The sequence below is a fragment of the Mesocricetus auratus genome, unplaced genomic scaffold, assembly GCF_017639785.1.
Source record: "Mesocricetus auratus isolate SY011 unplaced genomic scaffold, BCM_Maur_2.0 Super-Scaffold_100004, whole genome shotgun sequence".
Classification (NCBI taxonomy): Eukaryota; Metazoa; Chordata; class Mammalia; order Rodentia; family Cricetidae; genus Mesocricetus; species Mesocricetus auratus.
This window is the reverse complement of record NW_024429189.1, coordinates 79,792,636-79,811,672: the sequence shown is the minus strand read 5'-3', so window position 1 is coordinate 79,811,672 and position 19,037 is coordinate 79,792,636. Positions and strand designations below refer to the sequence as shown.

The window sequence follows — 19,037 nt, the reverse complement described above, 5'->3', positions numbered from 1 at the left end:
TCCTGACTTTAAGCTCTATTACAGAGCTATACAGCTGAAAACAGCTTGATATTGGCACAAAAATAGACAGGTAGACCAATGGAATCGAATTAAAAACCCTGATCTGATATATAATTTTGTTTTGTGGCTCCACCCACTAATGCTTCTGGTTTTAGCATTTTGAACCTTTTTTAGGTTTCTTTTTAAATTTAAGTTAGAAACAAGCTTGGAAAGCCCTGATATTAACCCACCTATGAAGAGTTGATTTTGACAAAGAAGCTACAATTATACAATGGAAAAAAGAAAGCATCTTCAACAAATGGTGATGGCATAACTGGATGCTGGTATGTAGAAGATTGCAGATTGATCCATGTCTATCACCTTGCACAAAACTTAAGCCCAAATGGATCAAAGACCTCAACATAAATCCATCCACACTGAACCTCTTATAAGAGAAAGTGGGAAGTACCTTTGAATGAATTGGTACAGGAGACAGCTTCCTGAACATAACACCAGTAGCACAGACAGTGAGATCAACAATTAATCAATGGGACTTCCTGAAACTGAGAAGCTTCTGTAAAGCAAAGGACACAGTCAGCAAGACAAAAAGGCAGCCCACAGAATGGGAAAAGATATTCACCAACCCCACATCTGATGAGGGATGATCCCCAAAATTACAAAGAACTCAAAAAACAAGTCTCCAAAACACCAAAGGATCCAATTAAAAACTCGGGTACGGAACTAAATAAAGAATTCTCAGTAGAGGAGTCTAAAATGGCTGAGAGATACTTAAGAAAGTGTGCAACATCCCTAACCATCTGAGAAACAGAAATCAAAACATCTTACTCCTGTCAGAATGGCTAAAATCGAAAACACCAAGGACAGTCTATGCTGGAGAGGATGTGGAGAATGGGGAACACTCCTCCACTGCTGGTGGGAGTGCCAACTCATATAGCCACTTTGGAAATCAGTATGGAGATTCCTCAGGAAAATGGAAATCAGTCTACCACAAGATCCAGCAATTCCACTTTTAGGCATATACCCAAAAGATGTGCATTCATACAACAAGATCATCTGTTCTATTACATTCATAGCCGCATTATTTATAATAGCCAAAACCTGGAAGTAACCTAGATGCCCCTCAACTGAAGAGTAGATAGAGAAAATGTGGTACATTTACACAATGGAGTACTACTCAGCAGAAAAAGAAAAACAATGGAATCTTGAAATTTGCAGGCAAATGGATGACACTAGAAGAAAGCATTCTGAGTGAGGTAATCCAGTCACAAAAAGACAGACATCATATATACTCACTCATATATGGATTTTAGACAAGGAGCAGGGGAGTGCCAGCATACGATCCTACCACCAAAGTGTTTGGCAAACAGGGAGGACCCTAAGAGAGATATGCATGGTACCCTGGAGAAAGGGAATGGGACAGGATCTCTTGAGAGTATTGGGAGCACAGGAGGAGGGGAGAGGGAGCTGAGAGAAAGACAGGGGTGAAGAGGGGAGAGGAGGACATGAGGAAAGTTGAGTCCTGAGAAGAATAGAGGAGAGCAGGATTAGAGATACTACAATACAGAGAGGTTTGTGGACAGAACTAGCACTAGTGAGATTTCCAGAGATCTACAAGGATTACACCAGCTGGTAATCTAAGCAATAGTGCCCTTCCCCGATAATGAGATTGATGACTACTTTGTATGCCATCCTGGAGCCTTCATCCTGTGACTGATAGAAACAGAGGCAGACACCCACTGCTCAATACTGAATTGAACTTCTGGAACCCAGTTTCAGAGAGGGAAGAGTGAACAAAGGGGTCAAGACTGAGCTGGTGAAACCCATTGAAACAGCTCACCTGAACAAGGAGGAACCCAGATGACGGCTGAGAGGGCAACGTGGAACTGATCCAGATCCCCTAAATTTAGGTATCAGTGAGGAGGCCTAGACAATCTATGGGGCCTTGAGTAGTAGATCAGTATTTATCCCTGGCATAGGAATGGATTTTGGGAGCCCATTCCACATGCATCACTGTCCCACCCCTGCTTCACAGTGATGGAAGAAACGGAAAAGATTAGCATCACTAGAGTGTGGAAAGCATCAGTTACATAAGAACTTGAAACACATTCTTGATAAAGGACTCTTGGTATGGAGAGAGGAATTTGGATTTTGGAGTCATAAAGAATTGAATTTAAATAGCCATTTATCAGGTTTTAAACATTTTTTATTCTCTGGATCAAGCTGTGCACAGCATGTAGTAGGCAATCAATGAATACTCAATAAAAATAATGAAGGAATAAAAGCAATAGCCATATACTACTAGGCAGTCACTTAACATACCTGCACTCAGGCCTAAGTGTTTTTCTCTATAGAATGGGCCTCAAGGTAACTATTTTGGAGAGAATTTTTAGGACTTGAAAATTACAAAATGTTGGAAATAATGCTTGGTAGGAACTTGACACATTTGAGTTTCTTGCTTGTCCATCCCTTCTTCACTTCCATTTGCTCACTGGTGTGTGATATGAGGAGACTGCTGATTTGCAGTCTTCAAGCAAGGACGTTGTCTCACACAACCCTCAGCTTTAGTCTAGAACCTAGAAATTAAACACTGAGCCCTGTCTTTGGTTTGAGGTGAATTCCTGTCAGGAGAGGTTGGTTTTCACTCAATCAGGTGGATCTTTTGTTTCTTTATGACATGTGTTTTGTAATCTTGTTTGGTGTCTGATAGCAGTTCCTGCTTTGGGGTATTTTTAATCTACAGCATTTACCCAGATTTGACCACCATTCTGATGCACTATTTTCATTCAGTGTGTGTTTCCCACAGGGCAGGTGTTTGGATTCTGAGTAGCCAAGACAGCAATGAACAGGTTTTAATCCCCTCTGAGCATAAAGTATCTGGGAAGGGCAGATTTAAATACAGAATCATACCTTGCAGAGTAGAGGTGTAAATTCTTAAGAGAAACATGCACTCTGGGTGGCTCAGCCCATGGCAGAGAAGGTATCAGGAGGGTCATATGGAAGACAGGAATAGATCCAGTATCCCCGTGCTTCTGTCACTGACTTACTCTGGTGCTTCTGTATCTCCAATTAATCACCATTTCTGCAAACTGCTACTTCCCAAAGCCTCTTTGGGTCAATGTATGTGATATTTATCCTCTTATAATGTCAGTTCTCAGAGAGTAGGTACCTTGCTGTCATGTTTGCACCAAGTCCCTGACCACAAAACAGAATATGGCAACTTACAAATGATACAAATATTTCTGGACTGCATATGTGACTTATATCTGAAAATAACTGGAAGAAGTGGATGATTTTTTAAAGGAACATATCTTGAACAGGACAACAGGACTTTGTGTGTCATTAAACAATGAAAACAAATGCTGCCTGCCAGAAACCTGTTTTTCACAGTTTTGGCCAATCTGACTTGTCAGCCCATAAATTCTGTTACAATCTACTAACTATCATGTTTTGTTTTGGAGAAGGCCAGTGTTTCATAGCTCTTAGGTTTTTATGGAAACAGCTGGATGTTTTGTTTTTGCTTTCAATTTTCACATCTGGAAATAGATTAGTGAGACTGTACAAACACTATTTGCAGTGCCCCATATTTTGGAGATTTTCAATTCATTGATCATTTTCTATCAGAAAGCACCAGAAAAGTATCATAAAGTACCTTGAAGCTCTGTGGACAGAAAGAGTTGCAGTGACTGCATTACTTCCCAGAAATAAAAGTGGATACATGACATAACATAAGAATTGTCAGAAGGTCCTTTAGAAGGTGGGTGTTACGAAGGAACTGTATGGCCAAGGAAAGGCACTGTGTTTCAACACAGGAGCCAATGATGACACTTAAGGAAACCAACTGCCTAAGAAGTTCTAATAGCATGCAAGGGCATCTGTCATTACACAGTTTATCAGTGTCCCTGGGTAGCAACACAGTGCATAGCTAGACACTTTTCTGCCTAGACAAGGTCACAGTGTTTAGCATGAAACAAAGTGGAGACATGTATTTATGATATAAGCCCATAAAGTTAAAGTGCCCTAGTCATATCTTTCTAAAGAATAAGATTCAGGAAATGTTAGATTCAGAGGACAATGTTTTTCTGCCTTGGCTTTATAGCATTGACCTTTGCTACCTCTGAGGTTAAACAGTCTATGTTGTGACTTACTGTGACATTATAGATTTCTCCTATTTATTTTTCTCCCAGTGTATAGTGTGTCTAAAGAAGAAAGAAGCCAAACTTGTGTGTTCAGACAATAGGTGTGGTCATTAATCTTGTGTGTTTTCACTGAATGATAAAGAACTATTCCGGTTTTCAACGTTGACTTCTGGATAATCTGTGGGATTAAAAGACACTTCCAGGTGATCTGGTGAAGGAGAAGAGTCACAATAAGAAAAAGTAAGGAAGACATCAACAAACACACCAAACTAGATGGGAGAAAGCTCCCAAGGTCTCAGCCTTAAACATAGAACTACAAGAAACTGTGTAAAACTAGGATCAGGAGAGGTGATCCTCCCCAGGGAAAAGCACAACAATGGTTGTTCAGTGCCAAACAGTCAGCCCTGAAAACATACATACAAGTATCATTTCATGAATTCAATAGATTATAATATTACCAAGGAGGAAACTTCACAGATATAAAATCATTCTGAGGAATAGTTTCTGAAGCACTGCTCTAGAATTAGAGAGGAGAATATTGAGAAACTTGTTAAAGAGACAAGAAGGAACAGCCTACAGAAAGAAGGAAGAAATAAAAGGTAATGTCTAAGCCATATGAACAAAGTATTAAAGAGAGAAACTGTATCAATTTTGCCTGTTGTCTCCTGAAATTTGCATCTTTATTGTAGTTTTCAACAGTCCAGGAGTAGGAAGGAGTCAGATATGAGTAGTCATCCCCAACTTTGGAAAGATTCTAAAACATAAAAGCAATACCAAAGGGGCACTAAAACCCAAACCAAAACTGACAGTGCGATGATGAAACTCTCCAATGTTGCCACTGGGATTATTGTAAATGCTGTCTCTTAGCCTTGGAGAGTGAGACACTGAACTGGTTATCCCCCTCAAATCTACAATGTCTGGTTCATAACTTGTAAAGAGGTATTAAGAATAACTGAATGTCTCATCACTCTACTATGGGAGCAAACATTATCTTAGAACTTTTAAGCAGGATCTTTATTAAGTAAATTTATGCATAAACATGTTTGCTAACATGGCCACTTGTTCCAGAATACATAGTTTTCTCATTGACTTTACAATTTTTGTGCTTTTCTATGTAGTTCCAAGTACCCTGTTAGGCACTGTGAATTCCCAAGTACATGAGTGGTTCTTTGCCAAAGAAGGTAGAATGAAATGAGGCAAATAGTCACAATGGTAATCAGAACACACAGAAGAATTTTCCATTAGTCCCTGTAGCACAACCTGTGGATGGTCTCATTCCAAAACCTCCATTTAGTTTTCATTTAAGAGATACTGTTGGTAAAGCCTTTGCATGATTTCACACACATCTGTTCATGAACTTAACAAGTAGCAATAACTTCATCAGTTATGTAAAACAAAGCTTGATGCTCAAGCAAACTGGAAAGGATACAACTTCCCTTCAAAGGCAGTCAGCGTCATGAATTTTTCTCTGCAGTGTTAACTGCCCTTCAATGTGAACCATGAACTCTGCTGGCCCTTCCTCTGTCTCACATGCTCATACACTTCTGGTGATGAACAGATCTAACTATAGGGCTGTCATCAGCCATCTGATGATCTACCTGAAATAGGCTTGCCAGCCATTTTGTTTTAACCCAGAATGTTCTTTCACAGTGACCCAGAGAGAAAGAGAGACAAAGCGCCTGCCATCAACCCCTAGATGGCAAATGTGGCAGCCTATCATCTCAATCCTTGAGCTTCAAGCCGGGAGGCAAGAGAAAAGTGGAGGAGATGGGAGATCCAACCCCCATCATTTTCTAGCTCTGAGTCTTTGGGATAGATGATTACTTTGTCAGAGAAGAACTCTATGCTTAGACTGTCCTTCTTCAGGGACAATCACTCAACACTACCACCAGCTGAGTGTGACGGGAATAGCTGGTGCATGTGACCCTCATAGCTTGAAGGGATGCTGACATATGATACACCCTGAAGGTTCATCACTTTTACCTTTAATGAAGGTTTCAGGCTGATGGTCACTCTTTATAGAGTTGTAGTCATTCTACCTTGGGACATCTTTTATTGTCTTTGAGCTTTCTGGCACGTGTACTCTGTGATTTTTTTAAACTGTTGTTTGACTGCATTAAAGAACTGAAATCTTTCTATTTTTATCAGTTCCATCACTGTGATACTTAGAGACAGACAAGCATGAAATCAGATGTATCACTAAGGTCAGTCTCTCAATGGCCAAGATCCATTTGGCATTATGCTAGGGTGACTCTTCTAAAGTTTGAGTCTGTCGTTTTCAAGATGTGTAGCACTAGGCAACTCATTTTACTTCTCTGTTATTGACCTATTTATCAAATACAAAGCATATTAGCACATACCTTGTAAGGATGGAACTATCATCTGGTAGTCCATAGTCTCTATTAAATGTATAATTGATAAAATTGACTTTTGGTTTCCCTTTTGTCATTTTATTCTTTACTACTTAGGATTAAACTGAGAGTTACCCCTGAGCTACATGTTCCTGCTTTTAAGAATACCTTTATTCATTCTGTGAACCTAGGTAATCTATTGAGAATACAATGTATTTTAACATATTAACATACACACACATACTTTTCCCCAGATTCACCCACTTTGTATCCTCTTATTTTTTTAACAACCCACTGAGTCTAATTTGTGTTTCTTCTTATACTACTGAATTATGATTAACTTGCTATGGACCACACCCTTATAGAAAAATGACTGCCCTACCCAGAAGCCATCAACTGTCCATAACTCCTTAGTTGAGGATAGGGGTTCATGGTCCCTGTCCTTTTCTGTGCGGGAATATTGGCTGGGTTGATGCTGTGTGGTTCTTGTTCAGATAATTACAGCCCCTGTGAGTTGATGAGCACTGCAATCCTGTCATGTCATGAAGAGAGTGTTCTTCTTTGGTCTCCCCAGACCACTAACTCACAAGTTTTCTGCCCCTTCTACAATAGTCCCTGGGTTTTGGATGATAGTGACATAGATGTCACCACATGGTGAAGATATAAGTCACATAGCACATTCTGAGGAGTAAAACTGAAAGCTTGGGGGTGGTTGAGAATTCCAAAGGAAAATGAATGACATGGTCCACTCAGAGGGCAATCCTTCTCATTAGGCGATGCAAGAGGAGGTGGATATGGGAAATACCTGGGAGAAAGGCAGACTAGCCAGAATAGAGTGAAATACAAGAATGGAGAGCTTTCAGCTATTACATTTTAGAGACTCTGGGCTTGATTTTCCTGGAAGACAAGGCAGTTAGAATGAGGGAGAAGTGAAGCTAGAGATCAACTGTGGGGGTACTAAAAGAACCAGACAGACTTGGACTTGAGAGAAGGCAGAGACCATTTTCATGGTCTCAAAGATTCTGCGTCCTGAGGAAAGGTGAGTCACAGTTCTCACCCTTTAGGAGAGAGCGTGTGACATAAAGATCTTATTATCTGACACCACCATTGCTGATGACCCCAGAAGCATTGGCTCCTCTCTCTTTTGTTTTTCTTTCTTAGAAATAAGAGGTATGGTTATTTGATACTGCCTGAGTGATATCAGTTTTGATTCCTGCCCCTCATTCAAAGAAAAAAATTATACCTTTGTCCCAGTGAAATCAAAGTTGAAAATATGTTACTAGGGAATCTTATAAATTTATACCGACACAAAATCTGAGTTATTTCTTTCTATATAAAAAACAGATCTCTTTCCTGAGGTAGATAAAATAACTGGCTGGGGTATTTCCTGGAAACTGACAGTCTTAAAGTTAAGCAGAACTTGAAAGGAAGAGAATGAAAATGCAAAAACAAAACAAGCAAAGGGAGAGAAGTTTGGGTTTTCACAGTGAAATAGTCTAGCTTTGGATTTTAGAAATGGATCACTCTTAGTTGTGGCCAGCAAAGTTTATGATAATGTTTTACTAAAGCACAGTAGAAATAATTAGGTTTCCATGTCACTTCAGACCCATTATGTACATAAACCTTAAAGTTACTTGGGATGACAGTTAAAGTGAAGTAGAAAAATCCCACATGCTGGCCTTTCACCCTCGACTCCATTATTACAGCATTAATGGATCTTGGTTCATAAAGCATTGTATATTCAGAGTAGCCTAGCAGAATGCTTTGTCACTGGAAGGTAGTCAATAACTGTATGTTGAATTCATGCAAATAACTTTATCGGGTTTTCTGATTGTCCTTAAAAGCCAAATAAATGATGGGAGAAGTAACTAGAATGCTGGCTGGTTGCCAAAGAAGCTTTAGAGGGTGGCAGTCATGTTCCCCCAAGTGGAAAGGATTTTGCACATGAGTTGGAGAGTAATGGTCTGAAGTTGACATTGGAGTGTGTGAGAATAATGCAACCTTTCTGGGGTGATAGAAGCAAGATGTGGGACAATGTGCAATCTCCAAATAAGGGAACTTCTTTATAAATGACATCTGTGGACAATACCTGTTTGTGAGGTAGAGCAATGTGACAATGAAAGAAAGACAAATTGGTGGAGAAAAGAGCACAGACTAGTACACAATGCAGAAATATTAAGCTACACAAAACAGGGATGTCCTATGATATTTTACTGAGGGATAAATCACTTATATGAGAAGCCAAGAAAGCCAAGAACCAAAAGTCCATATGCTGCTCTCCAGGTGGCAACCAGAACCCAAAAAGAAAGAGTCTCCTCCCCCTAGTTCTTTTATCCCCTGAACTTTCTACTTACCTGTGAACACACCCAAACAGACGTGGTCAGCACTACGGGTACGTAGATCTCTTCCTACAAGTACAGAAATTGGATAAATTAGGAAAGGCTGACAACTGGAGGGACTTGTGGTCTGTATCTTATTAGTAAGAGAAGTGACTCATACTATTACACAAAGTGGAAGTCAGTGCAAAAATTTGAGCATCAAGTACTTGATGACTCCAGATGTCTGTCTTTGCAAAGTCTACAGAGATAATAGCTGTTGCATGGAGCAACAGCAGGTGCAGGCAGCCATGCCAGCTGTTGTCTACAGCCAAGTCAGCTCTGAGAATATGACTCTGGACAGAATGGAAAAGAGTGAAGTATGACAGTGGCTGAAAATCCCACACTCAACTGCATGTCACACACTGCCCACCTAGATGTGGGCTGGAATAGACTGCTACTGACTGTCCACCTAGGCATGCTTTGGTGTAAGGCTACTTTTCAGTAACTGATTATTCAGTCAAACTGTTATTCAGGTTGGATTCATTTAATCCATTACTTTCTTGGCAGCCTGTGTGATAAGCATGTGTGGGCATGTGTGTAGGCTGGAAATGTTTCAGAAGACCAATAGGCCCTAAGTCAGTCAGAACAAGGTCATATTACAGTGGTTTATATACATTGGGTTATAAAGGAATGGGAGATGGGACCTTGGAAAGAGACTCCCTGAAGACCCAAATTGAAAGAGAAGATTTGCCTAATTTTTACTGGTTTATGGAAAATCTGATCTATAGCCACATTCTTATTTTTTTCAAGTGCCTATGTGGGGTTGTTTGTTTTATACCAGTAAAATGTGTGTAGATATGAGATAGTTATATACTTTTTCAGTGCAGGCTGTAATTAGCATTTTCATGAAAGCATTAGGCACTTGGAAGACCATCTCCTATATTACAGACCATTTAACTTCTGTGACCCCTGCTTTCCGATACAAGTAACCTCTTAGTCATTTTGACAACTAAGTCCATTCCCCTGCTGCCAGTGTCCTTCAGAAAGATCACACCACTTCTGGCTTATGTACAGTCTAGAGGGAAAAGCCACCTGGGGGAAATTTTCATTCTCCCTTGAGATTTCACTGAGCCCATATTTAAATAGCAGTGGTATTCTGAAGTGTTTTTCTTCCCACTCAGTAAAAAATGAAGATCATGAAGTCTGACTTCATTGTTCAATGTCCTAAATTGATGACAGACTCAGTGTGAAAATGGACAGTAACATTTCCGTGATGCTGTATAAACAGGACACTCTCTTTTCGCCCGAGTCTCCTCTGCATGAAGCTCCAGGTTGAGGCTATTCGCACTGCTCTGTCGCCCCTCCCCTATCTCGGGTCACCATCATCGCACATCCCTGTAGACATCTGCTACTACTGACCATGTTCACGGTCCTCTAGGGGAAGATTTTATTTTTTCAGTTACCTTGTATATTATAGACTTGGGTAGGAAAGTTCACTTCTATTTAATGTGCCTTTCCAACTCTCTAAAAGAAACTGAGCGCCTAGGAGACATGAGGAAAGAACAAAGATAAAGGAGCTAAAGGTAAGATGGAGGCTCTGCTCTATACTGGCTTCTAATTTGACTGTGCCTGGAAACCTTTCTGAGGTTGGAAATCCAAAGTCAAGAGAAATGAATTGGAAGAGAGAACATGAATGCCCGATGGAAGAACAGGGATGGAAGATGGGAAAGGGAGAGTTGAGCATGAAGTGTTACATTGTCAGTGGAGGTGTGCCTCCTTTCCATGACTGTTTGAACGAGGAGTGCAGTGTTAATCTCTGCAATTGCAGGAGGGGTGCTTTGGAGAACACTATACGGAGCTGGGGAGTGGGGAGGGAGTCATCCTCAAGAATTCACACATGTTCTTCTGCTTGTATTTCAACTCTTCTTTCCTGTTTGGATCTCCAGACATCTTTCAGTCTTCTTTTCCTATAGAATTCACTTTCTGTGGCCTTTTCCATCTTTAATTTGTCATCTTTGGCATGTGTGCTCCATTCACTCCCTGCACACTAAACATGCTTGTTACGTCTTCCATGACTTGACATGAACTTTCTCTCCACTCTTCTTGTCCCACTCTGATTGCTTCTCTATTTTCTGTTCTCTTCAGCCACATCCTACAGTTCCCTTCACTTTTGGAAATATTTCTTTGACTTATTTTTATATTCACTCATATCTTGATGTTATATCTTCATGTATATTATACTGGCCAGAAAAGAAGCATATAATGTATATGTATACATCATGTCTATTCCATGATCAGGTTGAATATCTTTTATTCAATCAATATGCTTAGTACCAGAAGCGTTTTGGATTTCAATAATTTATATATATATATATATATATCTTTGGAAATAGCTCCAAATTTAAACATGCACTTTGCCTAATTATACGTAAATGTAACACATAAATAGGATGATGTATTCTAGGTGAGTAGGAGGCTGCCCGACCCCTCACACTCTGTGTCTCTTCTCCTGGCAGGAGGATGAAGTGGTACTCCAGTGCATAGCAAACATTCATAAGGAACAGCGGAAGTTCTGCCTGGCAGCTGAGGGACTTGGGAACCGCCTGTGCTTCTTGGAACCCACCTCAGAAGCCAAGGTGAGATCAAGTGCCTGTTCTGTACCCTGTCTCGCTGACTTCCCATATAATAACTTCGGGTAAGCATTTCTTGGAGATGGTGACAAAGGAGGCATTTGAGATGGTGTACTTATTCTTCCAAGGGGAAGATCGGATTTAAAATATATGCCTCTGTCAGTCCAAGAAGCACTGACATCAGATCCCAGAGCTGATAAAAACAAAAGAGGGAAGGTGCTTTTGTCTATCAGAGTTCTCGAGAACACTGGAGGAGCCTGGAGCTGCCAGCACTGACTGAGTGGGGAATCTCTTGATACTTCCAGGATGCTGTCTTGACATTGTTAATTCCCTGTTCTGTGCTCTCAGCTGTCATTTTTTCTTTTTGTGCTACAGGGTCTCTTGTCTGTTTGAGCTTGTGTTTTACTATTAGCTTGCCATGGTTCTGATTAGGCTGAAGTTGTTTTAACTGTCTGCTGTGACCCAAGGGTAGTGAGGGCCATTTGCTCTGATACCTGGCATGCACGGAGACGTGTAATGTCATGTCTGTTGAGCTGAGCCTTCTCCACAACACATCCCAGCTGTGCCTGTACGTTCAGAATTCTTAAAGCACATTAAAGTCTGGTCAATACCTGCACTAGTCAGAGTTCTCCAGGGAAATAAAACAAGAAGCTCAAATGGATAGGTGAGGAGTTACAGAGATTACCTTAAACAAGCCATTCACAGTGATTCTGGGGTCCAGTGATCCTGAACTCCAGAGGTCATAGTTCAAGCTGCAGTCTGTAGCAGCAGAGATTCTTCCCCAGGAAGCCACAGGGGCAGTGAGTGGGGCACTGTAAGTCATGAGAGTCAATGACCTTTACTTAAGGTCAACTGGCTGCAAATGTTCATTCCAGCTAGGAAATGACCACATCACTTGATTAGATGGCTCAGAGAGTAAAGGTTCCTGACTAGACATGACAACCCAAGTTTGATCCCCAGGATCCATATGATGTAAAGGGCAGAACCAATTCCTGCAAATTGTCCTCCAATGGCATCCATAAGCCTCTTGCCTCAACACAGGAAAGTAAAAACAGGAGCATTTAGATTAAATAACTGTAACTATGAGGTAGCCAAGTTAACACATAGCTAGTTATTATATTTCCTAAGGCAAATTTTTCTCACAGGACCTAGTTTTAATGAAAAATAATGGTTTTCCCACCGACTGGCATACCATTTTCCACTGGCACACTTGAAATTTGACGAAATTCTGGAACACCAAGGGCAAGGACATCTCTCAGAGCTGTCTCGTTCACACCAGTGATTTGCCACCACATATAGGTAGCTGTTTTCTGAGGACAGACATCGGCCAGCACCTATAGGCCAGAGTCCTGTTAAGATAAATGACAGAGAAACGATGTAAAGGGGATTTCCGTCTTTTCAAAGTTCTTAAACTCGATTTCCTTGGGGCTTCCTCATATTTACTTTTGTCATTAAAAAGAGATTTTTCTTTTTATTCCCAATAGTTGAAATAATAGGAAAATTATCAGAATGGAAGCCAAGATGATAACTATCAATCGTTATCTTGTGGTGTGATCTCAGACCAGTCACTCAGCTTTATTTGCAATTTTTTTCTTCTTCCAAATCAAATGCAATGTGGTGTGGCACCAAGAGTGGTAATGAGTGACAGAGCAATGAAAAGTTACCAGACCCACTCTTCACAGTGGAACATGTGACAGTGATTCTCTACAGACTGTAATTGGGATATAGAGTTTGAATCCTGTCTCCACCACTTACTAGTCAATCCAAGACCTTGGGCACATTATCTGATCTTCCTGAGTTTAGTTTCCTCATGAGTTCAATGGGAGTTTCATTGTTACTTACCTTGTAAGATGGTCTCAAGATGAAATAGTTTAGTACTTGTTTACTACCTAATTGTTACACTGTCTTCTATAACACAATCAGTATTACTATAACTTAATAGTCAGTAAGACACTTAACTGGGAGTCAGTGTCTTAACCTATAGCTTGTGAATTAACTACAGTTCAGAAGTACCATGGAAGTTAAAGAGCAGCAATATGTACAAAACACACAGTACTTAAATCAATTAACAGTAGCTGGAATTGAAAATAACGCCAAGAATAGAATTTATATTAGTTTGTTTTCTGCTGGTATAGCAAATACCATGATAGAAAGTACCTATGGATGAGCTTATTTAGGTTTAAGGCTTCAGAGGGTGGAGATGCATCCCGAAAACAGCAGGCCTGGCAGCAGGAGCAGGAAGCTGAGCAGTCACGTCTTCAATCACGAACACAAGGCACAGTGTGAACTAGAGCTAAAAAGGCAAAGCAATTGACACTCAAAAGCTGCCCCAGTAATGTGCTTCCTTTAGCAAGGCTCAGCCTTCTAAAGGTTCCTCAACCAACCAAAACAGCAGCACCAGATCAGCTCTGGACCAAAGGATTCAATCATGAGCCTATGGGGTATGTTTCACCTCAGCATTGTTGCCCCCTTTGGAAGCACAAAGCCTGATTTTTTTGTGACAGGAAGAAAGTTTGTGAATGAGCCCCTTGACTTACAAAATTTAAGCCTTAAATTAAAATTCATTTAATTATGAAATGTCATAACTCTCTAGTACTATGTGATTCTCTAGTACATGTGACATATATAATAGTCAAACCTAAGTCAGACAAGAGGGTAAAGGTACACATTGTGACCTAAGAATGCTTGTATCCTTCAGATATAAAACTGAGCCAGATCATCCACAAATGTATTTGAGGTAAGAAAATATCCTCCCTCACTCCCACACAACTGAATAATTATTATTATCTTGATTTCATTCTATATTTGAGATAATAACTGAAGAATCATTGCGATACAGCATATTGTGCACCCCTCTCTTGTCAAAATTCTTCTCAACCTTGTCCCTGTCCATATGCTCTTGTTTTCAAAGCTGTACTCACAGCGCTTACTTTATGTATTTGTCTTTAATAGTTCAACTACTTATCAAATGCCAAGTAATTTTCACAGGTGTTTTTAAATCATATATGTGGTTTTGTTGGTATAGCTTCCTAGAATAAATATTCAGGATCAGAATTCACAGTATCTGGGGCATGATAATGAATAGGAATTGCTTCCCTATGAGGATACCTCACTTGTTATAGTGACATTCCCACTACAGTTGTGTCTTATGTGTGTAGTGTGAGGAAAATGCTCACTGAGTTTTGTTATGGAGAAACAGGGTCAACTTCATGGAAAAGATGGATATTCAGAATTTCCTGTCACCATTCTGGAGAGCAGCCTGATAGATAAGCCCATTTTCTCGGGACTTTATTCTATGTCTACCTCTCTGTCTGCCTACCCCTTCTTTTCCCTCAATAGGCCCTCTCATTCCTTGCCACCTAGTTTACCAAATACTTATGCTGTTTTAAAGATCTTGGAAGATAATGTAGGTCATGCAGTGAGGTAAGAGGCTGTGCTCCACAGAATGGCACTGAGCATGAAGCACAGACATCAAACACATTCTTATCTGCCACCCACAAGTCAGTCAGTGCCCTTGATGATTGCTAGTCCAGGATATTTTGAGCCAGTTGGCACTCAGAAGGATAAAACTAAGATGAACTCTGGGGAAAAGAAAGACTTCAGAGGAAAAAAAACTGAGAGGCTATTCAAAAGATAGTCTCAATGTATGAGTTCTGAAAAAAGAGAGACCGTGTGGAAGCAAAGGGTGAGATGGTAGAAAAATAAGGAAAAAGGTGTGAGAATATCAGCTTCACTGGTGACTGCTGCTTGCCATTGCCATAATGGTCTCCAAGTCTGGTGTATTGATCAATAGAAGCATAACCACTTAGCTGCCCTTTCAAATAAGCACAGACCCAGCACTTAAAGGGAACTTGCTTATAGGAATGACTCAGAATCATAACCAGAAACCAGGAAACAAGGAAAGGAAATGTTTCTTTATTTTCTTAAAAATACCAAATGTTTTGTTGACTGTAATTTTGAAGTAAAATGTTTTATTGGTTTATTGATTTGTCTACTCTTTCATACCATACTGTATCTATTGTGTTCCTTAGGGCCTCTTGAGTAATAATCTTTGATTCTACTTAGCATTCAAGTTTTCAAAAGCTTTGATTCTATTTTCTCGGAAGGACATAGGAAAAGAATTATGACTTACCTTCTAGGAACTATCAGTTACTACTTTTCTGTAGATACCCTTGCAGCAAAGCAGTTCAAGGAATAGCATATGAATATCCCACCCCAGATGACTCTTCAGGATACAAGAGACAAGATCCATAGCAGATCAGTATGAGGGCTACAGTGGTTTAAAAGCCTTTTTATCACAGATGTTAATATATCTTGTAGCAATTCCACACACATGATGGACAAGCCCTAAGTAGAGTCCCTACACTTGAGCAATTACAAAGATAGGGCCTCCCATAATATCATCTTCTCAGTCCGGATGCAGCCTGTAAATTAAGATCACTTCCATTCAAGCAGTTTCCCTGGCAGACCAGTTTTATCAGATGGCCACAGGAATATAAATGGAGAATTACCTGAACATCAAATGAATAAGAAGAAATTTCAAAGCCTTCCCATGGTGATCCTTGATAACAATTTTATAAATTATAAAGTTATATAAATACTTTCCTCTTTTCAGACTTGTTTAGAATCTTAATTCCTTTACTCCAATACCTTTCCATCTACAAGATCCCACATGCCTTAATAAAATATCAAAAAGGGAAAAGAATGTGGAAACTTTTTATTTTACTGATTTTATTAGTTAGAAAACTGAAATAAGTGATATTGAAGCAATTTAACCACACACTCTCAAAATTCAATTTCATGTATCTTGGTACTATGGGCTTTCGAAATATAAAACTTCCACATTTGGGAGATGGTCACTGATTATCTCACTGACTGCAATTAATATAAATGAAAACTTACAATTAGGGTCTAATTTTAAAATGGAAAATTTTGATAAATCTTATTGATATTAGTTTTACTTCTTGTTTGGGAAAGTAAAAATAGAATAGAATGGAATGGAACAGAACAGAACAAAACAAAATAATACATTCATTTCCAAAAGTTGTATAGACTCTAAAGACCCAGAGTCAAAAACCAAGTTGTTGGGCAAGAATCATTATGTAGATAATGCAAACTAAGACACAATTCTCAGCCAAAGATAACGTTGTTTTCTTTTAGTTTCATAATCATGAGATTTGAAAGAGATTTTCTATTTACTTCAAAGAAATAACATATGGAAATCTGTAGACAGTTGCAACCTGAAGCTGTAGACTGTCTTTGAATTACTTACTTTTTTAAAATATTCTCAGCGGCCCTCAGAGCTTATGAAACAATAAATGAGTATATGTATTTTCATAAAACTCCCTTGTCATGTAATCTTTAGAACCTCGTAAATTGAGATTTTGATTTTCCTGAACACTAATCAGGCACCCTTGCTGAAATGATCCAATGTACTGAAATGATATCAACTCCTTAATATTTACAACTCTGCAAAGTAAATATTGTCCCACCAAAGAAAAGCAAGTATATTAATTTAAATGAATTAAGTGACTTCCTAAAGATTATTCATCCTAAATTTAAACCAATATCTAACTGTACTAAACCAATGTCTCTAGTATTAAAATATAAAGAGTGTCAAGATCCAAGCTACCTAAGAAAAATGAAGAACCTGCATCGTTGCTCATTGTAGATAGGCTTCAAGAATACCTGGGCATGCCTCCATACCCACTCCTACAACCTTTCTACATCTGCCCTATGAATTTCTGGCATTCTAAAGTTAGAAACATGTATGTTTGCTCAGTAAAGAAAGAACTGTTAAAATGCAAAGGCTGTGAGAAAGCACATGAAACAATGTTAAAAATTTTTATTGCTAATTTTTTTCAGTGCAAATGACATGGTGGTGCATTTTCTTCAAAGTAATCCTTAAAAGGAAATAAGGAAGATTGTTAGGTGTCTCTATATTGGGATACAGACATAGACATACTGATATGTGCATGTATACGTAGGTGAGGACGAGTTCCAAATATCTACCACATGAGTTATCTGGTCTACCTAACCTATCCTCTGTTTTCCACCAGTCTATAAGCTCAGAAATCAAGGAACTCACCAAGCACCATAGCAAATGAACATGAAATTAAAGTTGAATGCTCTAGGCTGCCAATATTGTTGACTGCTTAATAGTTCCTTGGCTGGGGAAAATGACTACTTCTTTCTTCCCCTGACTCTTCAATTTTAAGCTCTAAGCATCTCATGGGAAAGCGGAATCTTCATGCGCTGCTGACACAAAGAAGCCAATGTAGAATTTCCTAAAATTACTAATAATACAGCTGCCACAGTACTCTTATGTTTCACCATAGAGATACTTGAACTTCCATGTTTATTGCTGTACTGTTTGTAATCACAAAGAAATGGAACAAGTTCAGATGCCTATCAACAGATGGGTAAGTAAAGCTGAATAAAGCAAATATGGTACACATACGCAATGAAAATTTATTCTTCCAGGAGGAAAATTGAAATAGTAACTTTTATAGGAAAATAGAGATTATGTTAAGTGTCTTAGAAGGACAAATATATACTTTTTTATATAGACACTATAAAAGATACAGATATTTATTGATATATATATTCATAAAAATATAAAGGAGAGCATGAGAAGGCAGGAAGAGATCTTAAGGAAGGAAAAAGAATATAATGGAATACATTAGTCATGAACGCTGAAGGAGGTATTGTTTTGTGAGAAGGAACAGGACCAACAAAAATAATGGAAGAAGGCAGTGGGAGATGGGGTGAGTCAGAGAAAAGTATGACATATGTATAAAATTGCCATAATATAGCTTATTACTTTGCATGTTAGCCTAAAATTTAAAAATGATGTATTTACCTCAGAGAACCATTAAGGAGGCTTGTGGATTTATAAATGTAAAGAGCTCTGTACCAGTGGCTAGTACATCCTAAATACAACAAGCTTTTACTATCCATGTCAAAGGATCAGAAACACATCAAAATTCTAGGAAATGCTGGCTGACTCAGCTAAGTTGCCCCTGGAATGTATTAAACTAATTAAAACTACATTACAAAGGCATGAATTTGGGGACTGGAACATTTGCAACAATTTCAAAGAGAAAGTTCATGATAACCAGAAAGAGAAAGTCAGATATAGTTACTTTTCTCTTTCTGTGAAGAGACACTATATGACCGAGGAAACTTAATTAAAGAAGTATTTAATTAAGGACCTGCTTATGGTTTCAGAGGCTGAGTCCATGACCATCATGTCAGGGAGCAATGAAGCAAGCAGTCAGGCATGGCATTAGAGAAATAGCTGAAAACTTACATCTGATCCACAAGTGAGAGGCAAAGAGAGAAACTGGTCCTGGAGTGGACTTTTAAAGCCTCAAAGCCCACCCTTAAGTGACTCACCTTCTCCAACAAAGCTACACCTTCTAATCCTTCCCAAAGCAGTTCTATCAACTAGGTACCAAGCCGTCTTTGTTCATAACAATGCAAAATTTAGGCAATGAAAAGACATTTTTAAAAAATATCAGAAAATGTACTCTGTAGATGTTCAATCTTTGCGTTTTAGTGGTACCGTTTTTTCTTTTTTTATTCTTTTTTATTTAAATT

General features: G+C 39.1%; 1 protein-coding gene across 4 annotated transcripts in view; it reads left to right on the top strand.

The window, feature by feature from the left end:
* Positions 1-19,037, top strand: part of Ryr3 (ryanodine receptor 3) — a 527,473-nt gene that overhangs the window by 137,419 nt on the left and 371,017 nt on the right. For all 4 annotated transcript variants that reach the window (XR_005877312.1, XM_040746007.1, XM_040746008.1 and 1 more), the window contains exon 2: positions 11,322-11,441. Coding sequence is in view for 3 of the 4 variants with exons in the window: in XM_040746007.1 (XP_040601941.1) it covers positions 11,322-11,441 (120 nt within the window). In the remaining variant the exon portion in view is untranslated. The remainder of the gene's footprint in view (positions 1-11,321; positions 11,442-19,037) is intronic.